We start from the raw sequence: 16259 nt of genomic DNA, 5'->3' as shown, positions 1-16259 counted from the left end.
TATGTGAGTAGTGCCTTGATCTTTATCAGGCTCATAACAAAGAAAACATTGATTAAATTTCAGTGCCGGTTCCTGAGCCTTTGTTTCCCTCCCTGCTCTCATCAGTCAATTCACTAATCACTGCATCTCAGCACGGTGAGGGATCACTCACACAGCTACTCTAAAATCTGTAAGGGTTAGGTATATTTGTGATCATTGGCAGGTAATTTAAGGATGTAAAAAATTAGCAAAATCTAAATAAAAAGATTCAAAGGACACATAAAAGACTATTTACTGCTTGATAAGCTCTTAAGAATGTTCTGACAGTCTTTATATTTCAACACTCTTTCTGCTAAGTTATGGGATGAATTCCCTGCATTTTAGAGGCAGATACCACCTATAAAATATTAAATCTGCTTGTGCACCAGTAAAATTATACCACATCTATTTTTGTTACATTAATTTACTTTCAAATTTGTTGAATCTTATTCATTTATTTAAATACCATTTAATTGAAAATAAACTCATTTAGATTAAGAAAGCAATTTACAAGAGTGTCCCTGCCAAGACAGACAGCAGCACAATTAACAAAGTTACAAACATGAAACATTAAACATAAAAACACCACAAACACGAATCAACAAAATCCTAAGTTGCAGAGCAGAATGTTATCAGCCAAAACATTTTCAGCCTGATGCGTCTTACTTCAACACCTTTTACATAGTTTCAAAAAAGATCTTACGAGAATAGCTCCCCCAGACAGAAATTTTCCTGCAGTAGTTTCCAAGCTGCAGGAGCAGCTTATCTGGAACTCATTTTACCCATTGCGAGACAGACTTGATAGACAGAGAGCAAAATTAAATCACATGACCGAGTCACAGAGCAAAGACTGTGGCTTCCAGCACCTTTGACATGAATAAAATCACACAAGTATGATGAAAGCAGGTTGAAGGTTGCCTCATAAACAAGGATATAGAAACTATTTTGTCCACGAGCTGCCCATGAAGGCAGAACAAATGGAGAGTTCTAAATACAATTTTTTTAAATCATCAGTGAGAAAGGGGTGAAACACCCCTTATTCTACTTCTATTCTTACTTGACTCCAGCTGAGAAGCTGATGACAGGGAAGAAGAGGCCATCAACATTGAAGTTCTCAAACATGCCCTGAACTGGGTGGCCGTTTATACGGAAGGAGATACTCGGCACGCTCAGATCCAGACAGCAGCTGACAACATCATCTGCAGCGAGGCTGTGTGCGTCAGGTGAAGCCACCTGGCGCGGTACAGTACCTGAATGGCAAAGCAGAAGGGAAGGCAAGTCAAAACAGAAGGTATACAGTCCAATGTATAAAAGCATGATGAGTAAATCGTCAATCATCTTACCTGACCACAGATGCAATCCGTCAAAGCCATATGAGTAGAGATCATCTCCAACACCGTTGCCTCCCCAGCCTTCTCCTCCTCCTGGGTATGGACTGTAGCCCTCAGTCATAGCCCAACCCACACGCAGATGGGTAGCCTGAGCTGTCACAAAGGGCTCCACATAGTCTACCATCATTTCATAGTACCACTTCTTATACTGAGTAGACCCCTCACATGTACCCAGGAAGATGTTGGGTCGTACACTGAGGAAAGAAAAGAGTATATTAACTTTCACAGACAAAATCAATTTCACAAAGTGTTAAATCATGTTTGAATATGTTTTTACAAGATAAAACAAGTTATTAAAACAGACCTTTTGTCTAGCAAAACAACTTAAGAGATGCCTGAATACCTGGTGACATAGTTCACAATGTTTGTCTGCAGCAAAAGATCACGACCGGGGAGCAGGTTTTCAGTGATGAGATTTTGGTTGGACCTCACAGCAACACCGTTACACACACAGAGAGAGCGCAAGACATCCAAGACCTAAAGGCAGACATTATTACCAACTTTATGTTTTAACATGGCAGAATACAAAACGAACAAGTACTTTAATGGGTCAAATATTATTTCAGGATGCCATAACATTTGAAATCTCTGCCTTTGAAATGTCTGACTAAGTAGGTCAACTTGACAGTTTGGTTCAATTCTTAAACTGTCTGCTTATTTTACATTCACATCATGTTTCTGGTAGTGAGAAAAGACTCACCTTGTGGTTCCTCCCATGTTTGTCCAGAAGAGAGATAATGGATTTAATATGGTTCTCCTGAATGATATTTAGAACCTCAGGGCTTTCAATCAGCACACAGTACAGCACCTCAAGAATACCTAAATTGATCAAAAAAAGTAATAAGATCAGCTGACCTAATCAAAATAGAAAACACACACTTTGGTGAAATTAGTCATGTTAAGAATGCCTGTGAATTTAAGGAAGCCATTCAAAAGAAAAAGGCTTTATAGGAAAAACTGAAGCACATCTGATACCTGAAGAGGCCTCCAGTCGGTCCAGCTTGCTGACCAGCCAGTCCAGGTTGTCACAAAACAATGCACAATTAGAGCGGTTCCCCCTGATGAGAGAAGCTGTTAGGTGGAGAAAGAGAAAGTGAAGTATTACTTTCAGACAACATTTCTTTTGTACTCCTCAGAATTCATAGGAATTATTCTACCCAGCAGCTCATAGAGCAGGTTGACAATTTCCTTCCAGGACTCGGCAGCTTCCTCCCCAGCAAATTCAGAAAAGTGTGCAGCAGTGTTGTAGACATTTAGGCGGTCGATGCACTCAAGCACAATGGTGATCATTCCCTAGGAAAGAAGACATAATCAGGCTGTATTTATGTTGAATGTATCACTTTGCTGTAGGCTCTGTTGATATCAATGTGGCTATGAGTGGGATTAAGATTGGTTTTATGTCAATAAGAATTCTAAAAATACAGCAATAATATGCAAATATAGATATTACCGTGTAATGGGTACAAATAAAGATAATAATATCACCATATGAACAACCATCTTTCATCTAAGTCTACAAAAAGACTAATATTTGAGTGTTAACACTTAAAATTTATAAAAAGAGACAGAGTAAAAGTTGGGTTCATGAGAAGGTCAGGACAGCTGTGAAGAAAATTATGTGCAGCCTCCAGGGAACATGTGTTAATAAGTCAAATGTCTTCACAAATGACAAGAGGAAGTATATGTAATGTCAAAAGTGCAAGTTTTTCTTTTGCATACCAACTTATATTTGCTGTTACAGGAGCACATATTTAAATTTTAAAGAGGACTGAGGGTGAGTGAGTTGTGCAGATAGCAAGCAGATTACCTCTTCTTGGAAGAGGTTCTGCCTGTTGCGGAGGGAGCGAAGTTTTGTCTGCTTTTCCTCGTGCTCCAGTTCCTCCTCGGGAGGACGAAAGTAGAAGATGAGATCCTGAAGAGAGAGGATGACCCCCTCCAAAGGAAGTGACACAGTCCCTGGAGACTTGTTCTTCCCACCCAGAGAGTCCAAACCCCTATAGGATCACCAACAAATCAGTAATAGTGTAAAAACCAATAGTTTATCCCTTTTAAGAGTTTGATTTTTTTACATGGAAAAAAAGTGGCTAAAAGGAGCATCAAGAAGAAGTAAGGTAAGATTACACTTATGCCGGTGGTTATTTCTTAAAAAAAAAAAAAAGAAAAAATGAATTTTTACCAAAACCTTGCTGCATCATGTCACAGAGATGAATTTCATAAGCTTTCCCTAAATATTCCAGATGCACAAACTTACTTGATAAACTGCCTGAAGAGGCCTGTCGTGCTGTAAATCATTCGAGCAGCCTGAGACTCTTCCGTTTGGGAGCGGGACACAGTGAGAGCATCATCCATATGACCCTCTTGGTGCAGAATGACCTGTGAGCATGGACAATTAAATTAGAATATCAACAAAACTCCATAATTGTCTGTTTAATCTTACTATTGAGTCAATTTCCTGTACCGGCTATACAAGTATGTTTATCTTGTTCTTAAAATAAGCTAAAAACAGATTCATCCTATTTAAGTCAAAGATATAACTCATGAGTTTTCCAAATTATTAATTTGTATTTCAACTTATACCTTTCTCTTCATCATTCCCAAGCGAGCAGCTTTGGCATCCAGGGCTGCGTATGTGAGCCACAGGCCTGTGGACACATGCTGGACAAAGCACATGGACTCTCCATACTTTATCTCTGGAATACCCATTCCTTCCACATCACGCTTCTGGGCCACATCAACCTTCTCCTGCTCAGGTGAATCAAGATGAAAACAGGAGGTGGGAGAGAATCATAGAAAGGTCAATAAAGGTATGTAAGAGAATGAAACAGCCTTACAATGGATAGACATAGTGACACATAAGTGTTCGATAAAACCTGAAATGCTGATGCAAACCTTTGAAACACGGAAGCAGAAAGCAGATAGTTTGGTGTTTGCCCTCTCTGGGTCAACCACCAGAAGACCTTTCTCCTCATCCAGACACAGGTACCGGCCTGTGGTGATGTGGCGAATACGGAAAGACTGCCCCCATTTCATGTGGCTGCCACTCCAGCTACAGAAAGAAAATGAAGAAAAAAAACATATTAGAATTTTTACTCTCATTTTCAGAAAGTGTGAAAAGTAAATTAAAATGGCAAACACTTATCACTTTAATCTAAATTACCTTTGTTGAATGCCAAGCCCTGTTTTATTCTAAGTGCAGATGCTGATGAAAATATTTTACACCTCTGTTTTTTAGTCTCAAAATCTGCCAATAACACATGTTGCACAAAATCTATTATCTATTATGTCACCGACCTAAAAATAGAGTCACCTGATTCTGAGAGGCTCCAACCTCCACAGGGATCGAGCCTGACTGCATACGGAGCCACCTTCATAGTGAGCCATCCTTTATCGGAGTCAAAAAGAAGACACATTTAATGTTATGGGAGCAGATTACAAGGATATTCTACAGCCAGTAACCACTGAGCTCCACTTTCTTCTCACCTGCGCTTTTCTTCGCCTTCCTCTGGTGTAGCAATGGCCAGACACTCATCCATGTGGCCGTGGAAGAGCCTGAGAACGTGACCTCCTGTCAGATACCCTGAGAAAGGGGCACACAAGAATGTTGATCCATGAGAAAAGCTCTAGTGATGTTTTGAATGTACAGAATTTCTCCTAGAGTCAAATGTCCTCAAAGTTCAAACATTTCTCTCCTAGCTCAAAGCGGAAGAAAAATGAATCAATTTCTATAGTTCTTATACTAAATGTGTGTCTGAATAGTGTCTAGTGTTGCTGGTTCAAGAGACAATTGTCTCTTGAACCAGCAACAATCCGTACCCTCTGCAAGCTCGCATCCAGACATAATAGGGTTCATGTTCCACAGTGTTTGCATGAAGGAGGCGTCCACCATCAGATCTCCACTGGCATAGGATAAGTGCTGTTGACAGAGGACAAGAAGAGGAGAGAAAAATATCAGGTGAAGAACAGCATCTTCATGTATGAATCCTCTTTCATGTAATAGAGGACTTGGGCTGTGAGGAGTCTTACCAGGTATCTCTCAGACGATACGCTGACAAGGATGAGGTCATCACCCACCCTGACCTTCTCACCTTCAGACCTTTGTTTGGAGGCTGGATGAATGGTCCACCAGCAAGCCTCACCTGCAACAAGAAAAACAATTTTCTTTTTTTTTTTAAGACTGACACATGATTCACTCGTACCTCCTAAGCTTTTACCTCTTCTAGTAACATCTGTTTTTTCTGTTTTTACATTTCTTGCAATAACACAGTAATCAAGCTTTCTTTACATACAGCATTATGACCTGATGAATAAGAAAAATGGCAAGAAAATGAAAAAAAAAATGGTGCAAACCCCCGATTATTGAAGCTGTGTATCACACAGTATGAGCAGAACAGTGGCTGCTTGCAATACATAATGAACTGGAGTGATTTTAAATCTTCAGGTATCATACAATGTGTGATGGTGGGGGCTGTACTTGCAGTTATGGCAATGCATGTCTTGGCACTTTGTACTGGTAAATTGGTTACATCAGTATTTAGGTCACAGACTATTTTTTAGATTAAAAAAAAAAAAACAGTACTAAAAGTGTGCTTTGTACATCAGGTTCTACAATGCTACTGACTCCTGTAAAGGCAGAATATGTTAAATTGTCAATTAAAAAAAGTAAAGTTTAGGTCAATTCAAACTAATTATGTGATTGAGGAATAAATTTCTAAAAGACAGTGAAGCCATATTTGTATTGGTTTGTTGTTCTGAGCTCAGACAGGACAGCGCTGTATGAACGCCACTCTAATCACTGGTTCTCCAATTTCTGGGGAGAAATGGCCCTGCACACTCAGTATTGCTGCGTGCAGTGGCGCCTAATCAGTTCTCTGTTGAAAAGTGAAAAACATGGACAAACTTTACAACTACATCCATATCATACACACTTAATAATTTTCTTTAGATACAAAGGACATGAAAACCAGACCTCTTGCTAAAGGTTCTTGCACACCAAACAATTTTTTTTGTGTGAAGAATGGGCACAAACTGTTTTTTGTTGTTGTTGTTGTTGTTTTGTAGGGAGTCAGTACAAGCTTTCACATCAGCTTCATAATTTCGCCATTGAACCATTGTCCTTTTTCAAGGTCTTGCTCAGACGAGGGCACATCTGACCAATCAAAACACCCGTTGCCCATGGTAATACAGTTTTGAGGCAGACAGAGGAGCAAAACATTCTCCTTTTTTCTCCTTTTCATATGAATATTTGTCAATAGCCAGTGCCAAGTTATTTTTGTCTTTAGTCTGATATTATGTGGCCTGGTAAAAGAGGGAGACAGGCAGCCCACATGTGTTTGCATAATCTGGTTGCTCCTGATGTAAAAAGAAAGATGCGTCAAAATTTGCCTCAGAATTATTTGTAATTTTATGTTGTTTATTTGCCTGGTCCTTGATGTGAAAAGCCCTTACACTGTGTTACCTGACGGGAGACGACAATATGAGTCCTGCAATGCTTAGCATTCATGCTTTGCAACTTCTAGGTCAAAGCCTGGTACAGAGACTGAAGCACTGTTTTTTAAGTGTGACATCTATTGGGCATCTAGTCTGAAAGAGGCTTAAAGTAAACAGCTTTAGCAGGCCACATTATTAAATTCTAAAAAAATATTAGATATAAAGATAAACAATAAAACAATTCTACTAAAGGAATGATATTTAATCAACATGTACATGTAGGCTCATAAAAGGATGTTGTACCTTACACTGATTAGAACTTTTAATTTGATTTTACCAGTGGAATCCTCTTGTAAGCCCACATCGAAGGCCAGCTTGTCCGTAAGTGATCTGGATGTAGTCAAACAGCTCAGGTACTGGGGAGAAATTTTACATTTCAAATGAAAAGAACATTCCCAAAAAGTAGACAAATCTGAAATCCGACAGTCCACAAACTGACATCTTTCTCTTCCTCAAGCAAACTTAAGATTGAGTCTTACCATGCCAGAGTGGTGATGTCTCAGAAGGATGGCATGACCATATAGTAAGGTACGATGGCCTCCACCTTGGGACGACTGAGGGTGGGGGAGAAGGAGAAATATATGTCAGAACAGCCAGGAAAGACTGACTGGGTGGTGGAGATGAACCTTGAGCAGACAGGGAGGAAAACTATGATGTTTCAGAAGGAAAGAAGGAGACCACATTATGAACAGTCAAAACAGTAACTTTATTCACAGATAAAGACACACAGGATTAGAAATTGGGCAGAGTGGGCTAGGTGAATTTAAAAAAAATCTGTACACAAAAGTGCTGTGTCATATATACAACACTGATTAGTCAGACAACAATAAACAATTATTACTTTAACAAAAGACACTACACAGAACATTTTGTCTGTAATTTTCTAAAAATATGTGAAATATGAAAAAGGAACACATACTCATACAATAGTGACACTGTTAGAATTAGAAGATAACAGTATATGGAATCCTATTAGAGAAAGTATCGGTATGATGAAGAATGACACAATGCAAAACAAAGAGAAAACTTTGAATCAATTCACCACAGATTGTAATTTCACACTTAGAATAAACCATCCTACCTTTTCTCAACATCCAGCAAAGATGCAATAAGAAAACACAATTACTAGAACAGTTACAGATAAAATAGTTTAAACAACCATTTAGAAAGGCCAATGGTATGTCACACTAATGCCAAAGCCAGACTTCACAATCTTTTTGTGTTACAATAGTCACTGTGTCACACCAGGCAATCACAGAGACATAAATCCATGATGCAATTTAACTGGCAGACATGAAAGACCACACAAGATGAAACAATCGATCTTCTGGGTTGATGGGTCCGAAACCCTGCAATTGTCAGATCAGGCTATAATCATTCTTACAACGTGTAGTCTGACCTTGGCTTAACACTTTCTTGTGGGTTACAGAGCCACAATCCACAGGGATAAATCAGCAGTGAGTTTTATAAGAGGTAGCATGACACCATTAGCCCTGGTCCACATACCCAAGAGGTTTGGTAGGAGCAGATGGTCTTGTTGGTATTTCCCAACCAGGTATTCCTTTGTGGTCCTATGCGTTGCTAACTTTGTGAGGACAATCTTGTCACTATTTCATATCATCAAACTAAAGACATATCTTCAGTGTGAAAACATTTTTGCACTGTCTTCTTTTCATCTGGAAAGCTTTTACCTTTTGGACACCTTAAAAAAAAACCTGATTAAAAAACCTTCAAAGCAATATTCGTAACTGTCTTACAAAAGTGTATTTTACTTATTTATTCCAAACTAAATTATTGATCTCACTTAGGTATTTAAGTACATTTTAGGCTTTTTCTTACATACCTCCTTTTTTTCTTTTAAATTACTCATAAACTTTATAGTAATTCCCTGATGTGTTGATTTTAATAACCTTATATCCATCTGTATTCCTGTTCCTTTAAAGTTGTTGTTTTTAACTGATCTTAAAATGACTCAATGTTATTGTAAATGGTGCTCAATCATCAGTAATATCTTAAGTACAAAAAAAGGTTGATGTTGATGATTTTGGGTAGTCTTCACCATAATCAGAGTGTTTTTATTGTCAAGTCTTGCTTACACTGTTCAGGCTAGACAGTGGTTTACATTGAGTGTTGGGGTTAAATATTCTGCTATAGATGGTTATGGCTGGGGGAAGCCTAACATAATGTAGATCCCCATTGGAACAGACATAATATGTGTCTGTCTGCCCCTGTTTGTGGGTTAAAAGCGAGATAGGCCTGCCTGGGGCTTTGGGGGTATCTGGTTTCCCCTTCTACCCCAATAGCGGTGGGTTGGACCCTCTGCTGTGCTGCATGCCATGCTATTCTCATCCGCTTGCTTATCATTAGAAAGGTTTGGCTCATCCATGTCATTCAAGTCCTGTGTGGTCAGAACTACACAACTGGCTAGAATATTGTGCTACTAAAATGCTGCATGGGCATAATAGAGAACATGAAAGAGAGGTTAAGGCCAACTTCCTTTCCATCAGCAAAACTACAAGTTTCCATGAACCATCCTACATGAGAGATGAAATATTAGTAGAGAATCACAAGGCCATTCCTGCTTGGAGCCATCAGACTGTGTAATTTCTTCCTCTAAGTGTCAACACTCTGTCTTGCCCTGGACCTACTTTACCTATAACATTTGTAAACTCCTCCATCGTTTGTAATAATTGTTTATAATTAATTTTTAGCGATGCAATTTGATTCTAAATCATTAATTATTTGTTCTCTAACTCAAGTGCGCAATACTAAAATTGAAATTAATAACATTGTTTTCACTGCCAGTACTACTTGCAATAACTCTGCTTTTTAATACTGCCCTTTAATCATTTTATGTCTTCAATTCATTGCCTATTTTGTGCATAGCATATTTCTCATATACCATGCACTATTACACATAGTTTTGATCCTTCAAGTACTTTTTGTATTTTTTTTTGATAATTTAAATTTCATATTTTAATGTTTTCAAAATATACTTTTCTGTTCATATTTCAACACAAGTCTCTTATTTTGGACTGGCTGGCTTACAACGTCATGTCTTTAAAGCAGAGGTCACCAATCCTTTCCAACTTAAGCTCTCATATGATGGTTATAGAAATAGCTAGGCCAAATTCAATGAGCAAAGTCAACAGGTATTTACTTTTCAAGTGATGTAAATTTATTTTACCCACATTTAAGCTAACAGATACATATACAGTCTTTAGTATGTTGAAGTGACAAGAGGGCAGGGATAAAACCCATACATTAAGGGTTTACATTCATATGGTTATACATCTTAAGAGTGAATACATGTTATGATGAATTTACTTCAATTCTAAAAGTAAATTTTGCATTTAACAACTTATGTAACCTAATTCAAAACAAAATGTATGAAAATGTCAGACTTTTTGTAAATGAAACCCCAGCATAAGACTGGAATAGTGTATGTAATGCAGACCTAGTGCATATGTCTAGTGTTAAAGATCTACTTGAAATGCTACAGATCTGCCAGCAGATCATGATCTACAGATTGGTGACCCCTACTTTAAAGTTAGATGAGGCCTGTGTCAATAAAACTGCTGCAATATTAAATGAAAAATGTTGATTGATTCCAAAGACAATAAAACCATTGTGCTTGAACAATATGAATAACATCAAGCAAGGTAAGGTAATATAATTAGAAAATAATGTGCGGGTGATGTTTTGCAAGAAATGAAAAACAATGATACACTGTGCTAGGTCTGTCTGCTTTTGAAGTCAAGTTGTAACTCTCAAATTCAACATACTCCTTCTCCACAGCACTCTGCACATGAAGCACACTCTAGAGTAAGTTGCCCTTTCTAGTCAGTCTGAGCAATTCAGCAGTACGCATTGTTTGTGGCAGGTATCAAATGCGCCTCTCCACTCAAGACACACAGGTCGAAATGTGTCCATCCAGAGCAGATCAATTCAATTCAATTCAAACAGGAACAAGACAAACAAAGCACAATGCACCATCCCTCTACAGTAAAGCTAATTTTTCTATCAACATTACATCCTATTCTGTGGCATAAGCCACAGGTCAGCTGTTGGTGAGTGTCACAGAAATAACTCACCAATGTAAAAAAGTTCATTTTTGAGGTGGAAAACCACAGGATTTAAATGATATCACATATCCTTTCTAGAAAACCCAAACCTTTCAACTTCTTATGTACTCACTTATGGTTGAATAATACCAGGTGAACAGCAAATCAACTTCAGAATGGCAAAGTAATTTGTTGTTTACATACTATTCTCACATTGGACTCATTAACTCATGACTTCACAATTCCTGTGTGAACTCACAGTCCGCTTGTGATCTTGTAATCTCTCAGATCTCTCAGCTGGTCTGTCCTGTTAATCAGATCAAACCGCAGCATGCGAACAACGCTGTGTACACAGTATGTGGAGTATGTGGAATTTGCGAGTACTACTCCCAACTGTTCTTAAAAGAGAAATACAAAAGAGCATAAAACACTGCTCACTTAAAGTAACACTAGCTTAGAAAGTAGATTGAGGTTTTTTTAGTCAAATGAAACAAAGCTTTATTTTTAAATCTTTTTAGGAAAAATGATGTTTTTAAGGTTAATCTTACATCAATGGATCTGGACTCTTGTTGGTGTTGTACCTAAGAATTAATGACAGAATTACTGGAAATTACTTGGAATGAGGGTCCAGATCCTTATGAATAGAGACACTTAAATGATACAGCACAATTTAATTAAAAAGGACACCAGGAGCGTAACAGGACAGGAACAAGGACAGTAGCCAGGTTGGTTGGGACATGTTACAAGTAATTATACATGTTGGCTCACATACCCATTTGTCCAAATCGACTGCCTGCTTGGCAGAGAGCAAAACAGGAAGGGAGGGAATGAATGTCAGATAACACATAAGGGAATGAATGTCAGATAACACATAAAAAACTCATGATAAATAAAGGCAAAAAATTGTCCATTCTTTGTTTACCCAAAAGCCAGACAGATGAACAAACTGCTTTATGATGAGCTGTAAAGTCAGACACCAGTTGTTTCATTTATGTTCAAAGACTTTGTCACTGCTCCAATGTAAACAACTTAGAAGCTCCAATACAAAAACTAAAAACAGCTAGAGTAAGATGAAAATAAAACAATTAAAATGATACAAAATGGAATACTTTTTAAAACTGTAATATCCATAAAACACCACAGCCTCTTCATATCTTTAGCAATATCTTGTAAATATGATATGATAATACTGATAATACTGATAGTAATTAAACAAAAAAAAGGCACAAATTGGATCTCAACACTGAATTTGCTTCAACAATCTGAAGTAAAAATAAATAATTATTTCTTGTGGCAAATACAGGACAAAGACACAGTAGCACTGATTATAGAAATAACAGATTAATTTTCATTAGCCAGAGAGGATGTGACATATCTTTTTAACCAAAGGCCATTTTCTCGACTACGAGTCTTATATCATTTACTCAAGTCCTACCTCGGTCATCTCCACTGTATTGGCCAACATCTCCACCAGAGCACGGACCGACAGGGACTGCTCCAGAATGAAGCTACATATGGCCAGGTCTGGGGGCACATTCTGCATTTGTGTACGAAGCAGAGAAGTGGAACAAAGTTGATCAGTTGAGATCCTTGACCTGTTTTACAGAATGAACAGAGTGGTAGAAACATTAAGCACCTTACCTGAGCATTGGATGTTGTTTCCAGAAAGCAGAGACGGTTTCCAAAGCCCTCACAGGACAGACACAGCTTAATCTGCTCCTTTAGGACGGAGGCAGTGCACTGCAGTACAACCTGGTCATCCTGCAGCAAAAACACAAAACAATAAGGGTAACACAGATTCATTGTGCTTTTACTTTGAGGCATATTACTTTATGCTCCCGTCAGTCTAAGCTTTAAACAACAACTTAATCCCCTTTGATCTGATTTTTGTGGCTGCTAGCCCTGCCAGGCCTGGTTGTATTTTGTTTTTTGATTAGATCTAGCTTTACTAATTATTTTTTGCAGTCAATGTTTTATACAGTAGTGATCCTTCACTGACTTGCATGCCTTGTATATAGTGCTCCAGAGGAAACTGATATTGAACTGATCATCATCCATCCTCATCATCTCTGTTAGACATGATAATGCTTGGTTACTATTCATAACTTAAGATTGTTATATTTTCTGTTCATGTTCTTATATTTAATAATAAAGAACACGGTTACTTTGGTTATGGTAAATGGACTTAAAATTGTACAGCACTTCTCTAGCTTGGTGACAACTCAAAGCAATTTGTATACTGCAGGTCACACTAACCCATTCACATAAAATTAACACACCGATGTCGGAGGATGCCATATGTCATGAGTATTAACTAATTGAATACCCATACAAACAGATATTGCAGTAGAAGTAACTTTGGGTTTAAGTGTCAGGCCCAAGGACACTACAACATGTGACCGCAGGAATTGAGGAACAAACCCCCATCCCCCTGGTAAAGAGCATAGTTGGGGCAGCCAATTATGTAATTCATTGGTTCCCTACCTGGGGTCCATGACCAACTGGAGGGATGCCTCTGAGGTTGTTAAATTCAGATTAACACATTTTAACTAAAATCCTGATAAAGCCTGTAGTAAGCTGTTTATACAAAGGTCATTTTAAAAGGAAATCATGTGTAAGCCTATTTTCTTTGGTGGGACAGGGTAAGTTTTTAGATACAACTAGGTGGGTCTCCAAGGAAAAAAGGGTGGAGACTGATGTAATTCATTACAGCAAGATTTATGTTTATATATTTATTCCTTCCAAATGTATGTCTTTATCTGTTAGATAATGCAGTGATGACTCAAATCTATTAAAGTTAAACTACAACTACTATACAACTTTAAAGCAAACTAACATGACAGGTGTTACAAGGAATAACCTGTCATAAATCTAAAAAATATATGCATATGACAACCGTCAATGAAAAAAAATTCAATACATTAAACTTCCTAAGATTTAAAAATATGTGATGTTATAATAGAATATATACATACCGTCATCAACAAAAACCTGCAAAAACCCTCATTATGTTACATGAAGTGAAAAAAAAGTCATTATGTTAGCCTGACTAAAACCAGACTTTTAAAATACATGTCAACATGTTTGTCTGGCTGAAATTATACTTAATCAAATTCCCAAAGTCGGACTAGATAAAGTGGCAGATCAGTTAAGTCAAGTACATGTACATCTCAATCGAATCAAACTGGATTATATGCTATGCCAGACTTTGGCCCAGATGTTGGTAAGCATTAATGCTAGTCATAGCAGAGGTTGTGTTGTTGTCTGCCTTTGGATATCAGTGCAAGCCAGAGTGATGCATGTACGTCATTGATACCAGAAGTAAAGCATAGAGTTTGTATGAAATGCACATAGCTGTAAATTTTTTCAGTGTTTTCAGCATTTGACATACAGTTTACTGCTTGTTAGCAGTTTTTGCTACCTTGTTTGCAAGGTCAACAGGAAGAAGGTCAACAGTAGGGAGTGAATGATCCCCTCTATGAGTCAATTCTTCCATTGTGCATAAATACTGGGACAAGGACAGCAGTCAAGATAAATGGCCCTATCAAGATATAACTGGGGCTTGACTTAACTGTGCATGTAAACACACTGATTGAGATCGACACTCAAATTCTCAATGAGAAGGCTGGTAACAGCTCATATTAGTAAGGGCAAACACAATACACGCATACACACATCTTCCACCATCAGAATGCTAACAGACAGTAATTTGTTACTCCTTGTGAATGCCTGGACCCTGCAGAGACTGGTGTAAATACAGCGATAAACACCCCCTCCCCTATGAAATCCACACCTGACACTCAGCATTCTCAGCTGCTCTTTCTACTCAGTCATTATGCAAGTGGATCCATCACTTAACCTGGCTAATATTGCTCTCTACACTTCCAGACTTTTTCCTGACTTTTCTCACCTTGCATTCAACAACTTATGAATCATTCTGTCCTCTCCTTCTTAACCTGCCTGCTGTCTTGCCCTGACGATTCAGCACCACATATGTGTCATGATTTAGTGTTTAGGAGAACAGGAAGGTACTTCAAAGCAGGCCTGAGAGCTGCACAGGATTTGCATGTCTGCGTTTATGGCAGGAAAATGGAAAGTGATGCAGATCTGTGACCTCATAACATCCACTCCTCTCTTACACCCAGAGGCCTATAGAGTTTCTTTGGCTGGAGAGTGCCCTGTCTTCCTTTAGTTGGGCTATCATTTATCTCTCCTCAGCCTTGAAATGTCTCCTCTGTCTTGTCCTTGCATTCCCTGCTTTGCACTATGGAAAGTAGAGCAATGTGTCCTCTCCTCTTCACTGCAGAACTGAGCAACACCACTTGATATGCAATTCAAGTGTTACTAAACCTGTGCATGGACCAAACAAACAAGACTTTAACAAATTATGTGTGACATAGTGTACTGTGAAAAATATAGTTCAATAAGGTTCAAACAAAGTTGGGGAATATCTTTCCTACTTTCCTTGTACAACAACAAAACCTAATACTTACAAACCATCAAAGCTGAGTTTCAGACCAGTTTCAGGCATAAATCTTTGTTTATCAGGACTGAATACTGTTTAAAACTTGTTTGTGAGAATATAGAAAAGATCAAGAACAGTACACTGTTCTGCACTAAACCATTTTTAAAGAGAGAACAAACAGTAGTAGATCACAGCATCCATTAATGAGATTGGGCTGAGCTTGTGGTTGTCTAAAAGCAGACTGAAGTACCGAGTGACTCACTGCCTCCAGACAAGATGTGTGATCAGATGACAACTGTACGATATATGCCCCAACATTATACAGCAGTCTACCAAGCAGCTTCCATCTATTTCTACAGTCACAGTCTCAAATAGCAGGTTTACTCTGCTGCAGTCACTCTACCTCAGCAGGCAAGATCAGAAAGCAAGAACCTAAAAGAAACAGGAGACGGACACAGAATCTTGGAAGCAAACTTGTAGAGAATTTTTCATCTGTTTGGCACTAACATTTAAAAGTAATGAATCAGTTTATAAACGTTTCTTTAAAGATCCAATGAGGAGTTTGGAACTGGTTATGACACAGGCTGAAATAGATACTGGTGCCTCTACATGACCTACAAAAGCAAACAAGACTGTTAGAAACAAGGCTGATCAGAGCTGTAATTATTAATGCCCAAAACTGCTGCTGCAGGGTCGGGCCCATGTAGTGATTTGCAGTGTTGCTGGAACATACTTTGTTTGATGCTTCAATGTCACTCCTTCCTATCTTGTTTATTCTTAAACATACATTTTAGCTTTTATGGGTTTTATTGGAGAGATCGGACAATGAATAGT

The 16259-nt window shown here is 38.2% G+C and overlaps 1 protein-coding gene across 9 annotated transcripts in view; it reads right to left on the bottom strand.

Annotated features, from left to right (window-relative positions):
• The window catches only part of ryr1b (ryanodine receptor 1b (skeletal)), a 91764-nt gene that overhangs the window by 59455 nt on the left and 16050 nt on the right, over positions 1-16259 (bottom strand). For all 9 annotated transcript variants that reach the window (XM_041809817.1, XM_041809750.1, XM_041809766.1 and 6 more), the window contains 18 exons: positions 12602-12721; positions 12396-12497; positions 7376-7450; positions 7174-7252; positions 5433-5545; positions 5223-5322; positions 4890-4986; positions 4717-4791; positions 4299-4455; positions 3987-4151; positions 3661-3782; positions 3217-3403; positions 2567-2702; positions 2385-2480; positions 2110-2228; positions 1753-1886; positions 1362-1603; positions 1076-1268 (listed from right to left, as the gene is read on the bottom strand). In XM_041809817.1, coding sequence (XP_041665751.1) covers positions 1076-1268; positions 1362-1603; positions 1753-1886; positions 2110-2228; positions 2385-2480; positions 2567-2702; positions 3217-3403; positions 3661-3782; positions 3987-4151; positions 4299-4455; positions 4717-4791; positions 4890-4986; positions 5223-5322; positions 5433-5545; positions 7174-7252; positions 7376-7450; positions 12396-12497; positions 12602-12721 — 2312 coding nt within the window. The remainder of the gene's footprint in view (positions 1-1075; positions 1269-1361; positions 1604-1752; positions 1887-2109; positions 2229-2384; positions 2481-2566; positions 2703-3216; positions 3404-3660; positions 3783-3986; positions 4152-4298; positions 4456-4716; positions 4792-4889; positions 4987-5222; positions 5323-5432; positions 5546-7173; positions 7253-7375; positions 7451-12395; positions 12498-12601; positions 12722-16259) is intronic.

The sequence above is a fragment of the Cheilinus undulatus genome, linkage group 2, assembly GCF_018320785.1.
Source record: "Cheilinus undulatus linkage group 2, ASM1832078v1, whole genome shotgun sequence".
Lineage (NCBI taxonomy): Eukaryota > Metazoa > Chordata > Actinopteri > Labriformes > Labridae > Cheilinus > Cheilinus undulatus.
The sequence above is the reverse complement of the archived record's forward strand: the minus strand, read 5'-3'. Positions and strand labels throughout refer to the sequence as shown.